The sequence below is a fragment of the Gracilinanus agilis genome, chromosome 1 (genome assembly GCF_016433145.1).
Source record: "Gracilinanus agilis isolate LMUSP501 chromosome 1, AgileGrace, whole genome shotgun sequence".
NCBI lineage: Eukaryota > Metazoa > Chordata > Mammalia > Didelphimorphia > Didelphidae > Gracilinanus > Gracilinanus agilis.
Genome location: NC_058130.1, coordinates 432,853,496 through 432,857,493, shown reverse-complemented (window position 1 = coordinate 432,857,493; position 3,998 = coordinate 432,853,496). Strand labels below are relative to the sequence as shown.

At 33.9% G+C, this 3,998-nt stretch overlaps 1 protein-coding gene across 1 annotated transcript in view; it reads right to left on the bottom strand.

The window, feature by feature from the left end:
- ADAMTS16 (ADAM metallopeptidase with thrombospondin type 1 motif 16) overlaps nucleotides 1-3,998 on the bottom strand; it is a 242,995-nt gene that overhangs the window by 113,140 nt on the left and 125,857 nt on the right. The window contains exon 17 of the mRNA XM_044657869.1: nucleotides 707-845. Within this exon, the coding sequence (XP_044513804.1) occupies nucleotides 707-845 (139 nt within the window). The remainder of the gene's footprint in view (nucleotides 1-706; nucleotides 846-3,998) is intronic.

Here is a 3,998-nt window from a genome sequence, read left to right as displayed (position 1 = left end):
TTCTTTCTTTCTTTCTTTCTTTCTTTCTTTCTTTCTTTCTTTCTTTCTTTCTTTCTTTCTTTCTTTCTTTCTTTCTCTCTTTCTTTCTTTCTCTCTTTCACTCTCTCTCCCTTCCTTCCTTCCTTCCTTCCTTCCTTCCTTCCTTCCTTCCTTCCTTCCTTCCTTCCTTCCTTCCTTCTTCCCTTCCTTCTTCCTTTCTTTCTTTCTTTCTTTCTTTCTTTCTTTCTTTCTTTCTTTCTTTCTTTCTTTCTTTCTTTCTTTCTTTCTTTCTTTCTTTCTTTCTTTCTTTCTCCCTCCCAGGTCTTCCTGTTTCTAGACTCACTGTACCCATTGAGCCACATAGCTGCCCCCATACATGGTTTTTAAACATCTGCTTCTGTACATTTGAATAGGTTGGCCCATGCCTGGAATGGTCTCTTCTCATCTCCACCTCTTGGAATCTTTAGCTTGTCAATTCTAAAGCCATTTTGGATATCTCAGTTTCTAAGTGCTTCTCCCACCCATGAGATTGTTTTACATTTATTTTTCATAAATTTTGTATGTGATTTCTGCATATATGTAATTTTCCTCTTTAGAAAATAAGCTCTCTTCATACTGGCACTAATTTACTTTTGTAATTTTATTCTTAGGGCCCTGAATAGGTTCTGGCACGTATTGGTTCTCAATAAACACTTATGCTTATACAGTGATGTAAGTGTTGCATTACCTTCACCACAAGTAGCTGAACATTCAGAACGGATGATGGCCCATGTATAGTTGTGTTTTGACCCAGGTTTCCTCTCATTTTCCAACTTAGGGATAGAATATTCCCAGCCAATTCCTGGGTTCCGACCTTGAAATAGAAGCTAAAAAAAAAAAGAAATAATGACAAAACAATGAAAGAAAAAAGTAAATCAGTTCAGGTGAATTAAATATAAGCTACATAATTTAAAAACAAAATTAAAAAACTCTCCATGATGACATTGCCTAGGATGAATGAAATCATATTTATAATATTTCCTTCAATCAAACTAGTATCACCTACCCCAAAATAATTTTTTTTTGCCAGTCTCTTTAGACCCATAAACTTTTTTAAAGGTCACATTTCTGATATTCTACACATTTTGGTCATTCAGTCTCCACCTTGCCCCTCCAATTTTTCCACCCCTCAAAAAACCTTGAAAAACCAAGGCTCTTTAACATAATTATTGTTACATTACTTAATGAATCTGAATACCTAAATATTCATAAACGATGAGATAAAACTGAGTCCTATGGGGAGAGAAAATCAAATGTAAAAATGAAATGTCTTATTTAGTCATCTTTACTGACTTGTACTTATTCATGCCTGGGAACTGGAGGAGACCACATACAAACTGAGTATATACATAGGTGGTCTCTACCTAGAATTCTTAGTTTTTTAAAAAAATATTCAGTAGTCCTCTTGAAATAGACATTCCATTGATTCTCATCCAGAGAAATTCGGCCTTTTGGATGTTTCACTTTCCAATCTTTTCATTCTTTTCCTTCTGAAATTCTTCCTAGGATGTTTCTTTTAATTTGAATGACATATGATATGAACAACTCCATCTTCCTTCCCAATGTACCCCAGTATTTTCTTTCTTAAAAGTGCTATTGAAGATCTATTATCTCCAAGAAAATTTCCCTTTATAAAATTACCCATCCTCTGTCTCACCAGCATAATTCCTGCCACCTTAATCTCCTCAATGTATTTTGAAATAACTTTCATATCATTTACATATTTATGTGGACTGCATTTTTATCTGCTTCAACTACCATATTAATTTGGAGAAACGTACCTTCTTAGAAAAGAACCAAAAGTGTTTTAATAGAATTGAAAAAGCACTGCATGCTAAGAAGGCATGCACCTACAGATAAATGCATAAATATTTAGTTTATGGATTTAAATCCACAAACTTGAGGGTTTATGCACATAAGTTTAATCCAGAACATTTGGGTGAAAGTAAAAGAAGAGGGAAACAAAAATAATGTATATTTGGAGCATACCATAGCCTGCTTGGTCAGGATTTCACTTTCCAAATACAGATTACCAAACTGACAGAGAGGCAAGATAGAGTAGTGAGGGGGGACTTCTCCAGCTATCCAGCCATCTGTTTCAAGTCTCACTCTGTCAAGTCAGAGCACTTAGATAAATTTTTGAATTAACCTTGTTGACAATTTCATCTCTCAGAGGGCAGAGGAAGCAAAAAAGGGAAACTGCTACTCTGAATTTATTAACTAGGAAAATCTGGTTGGTGATAGCGAAGTGGCAGCAACCTTGGGGAGAAATGGCCCAGGCACTGTGGAATTTATACATGCAAAGGAAGGAAACACTTGAGTATGATTTCAAGATTTCAAAAAGTCCAGATGTGGGATAGGTTGATATCAAAGACAGATACTTCAGAAGGGATTATATGGATCAAAAGAATTGGGAAGTTTTGAAAATTTCAATTCAGTGTAAACAACCACAAATTATCCTAATAAAAGAAAAAAATATAGACAATATCAGCTCAGAGTTTAAAAGAATGAAAACTAAAAGTTAGGAAAAGGATATTTTTAAAAAGATTGCACAAACCTATGAACGTAGAATTAGGACAGTTAACAGAGTATGAAAGATGGCTTTTGTAAAGTACTGAATACAATTAGTATAAAAACATTTAAAGGAATATTTATTTAAAGCAATAAGTTGAATAAGGAAAGAGGGGGGAAATCCACTGCTTGAGTAAGAACCAGAGAATGATGCAATTTTATAGTTAGAATCCAGCCTATACCTGAAATAAGCATTCCCTCTGCATTATACCTGACATGTTAGTCATCTGCTTTTCCTTTCTAATCTAAGAAAATCAAATCTTTACCAACATTTTCTTTGACCCTTTTAATCATTTACCAAAGCTGTTCATTCTGCATTTGGCTAGATCTTGTTATTGGAAAATTTTTCTTGTATCCCGCTTAAATTTGCCTCTTTTACAAAAGCTCCAAATTCTAGTATAAGAACCAAGGAAAAGTCTAATCTCTCCTACACAAATATTTGAAGAAAGTTATCATATCCACCTGAAGTCTTCTCTGAGCAAAATATACCTAGTTCCTTTAAAAATATTTATATGCTATAATTTTGAGGCCCTTCACTATTCTAGGTTCCCTCCTCTCCATCATTCTACATTAATATCTTCCCTAAAATATAGTGCCCAGAAATGAGCACAATGCATCAGATGAGGTATGACCAGAGCACTACAGGGAACTGTCATCTGTTCACCTTGGACTTCTCTTAATTTAGCCTGAGATTTCAATTGTTTTTTGACTGCCGTATCAAATTATTGACTTATAGCGAGCTTGTCATCTCCTAAAAACCCCAAATAATTTCTAGACAAACTTCATTCTAGTTGCACTCTACCCAAAATATATTTGTTGAAGATTTTATATTTTTTTCTTTTAAATTATAGCTTACATGTTTGAACCTAATTATTTTAACTCATCAAGATCATTTTTGGATTTTGGTCAAGTAATTGAATTTGTTAGCTTTCCTTCATAATTTCTGCCCTATGCAAATTTGAAAACTATATCATCTATATATTTAGCCTAGTATGCATGTATTTATATATGTATGGAATTATATATTTATGTATATATGTATGTGTGAATGCATATATGTATATGATTGTATGACTTTCCAGCAATTTCAAAATATTTTCAGTACTTTTAATCAGGAGTGTCCTGGAGCTAATGTTAACTGGCTTGGTTAGGAGGGCCAAGTATTAATTCTTTCAGCATGAGCATTAATTCTTCATAAATCAGCAACTATTGAAAATCAGGTCTGTCTTTCCTTCTTTTTGTGTCTTTTTTTCTTTCCTTCTGTCTTCCTTCCTTTCTTTTTTTCTTTCTTTCCTTCTGTCTTCCTTCCTTTCTTTTTTTCTTTCTTCCTTCCTTCCTTCCTTCCTTCCTTCCTTCCTTCCTTCCTTCCTTCCTTCCTTCCTTCCTTCCTTCCTTCCTTCCTTCCTTTC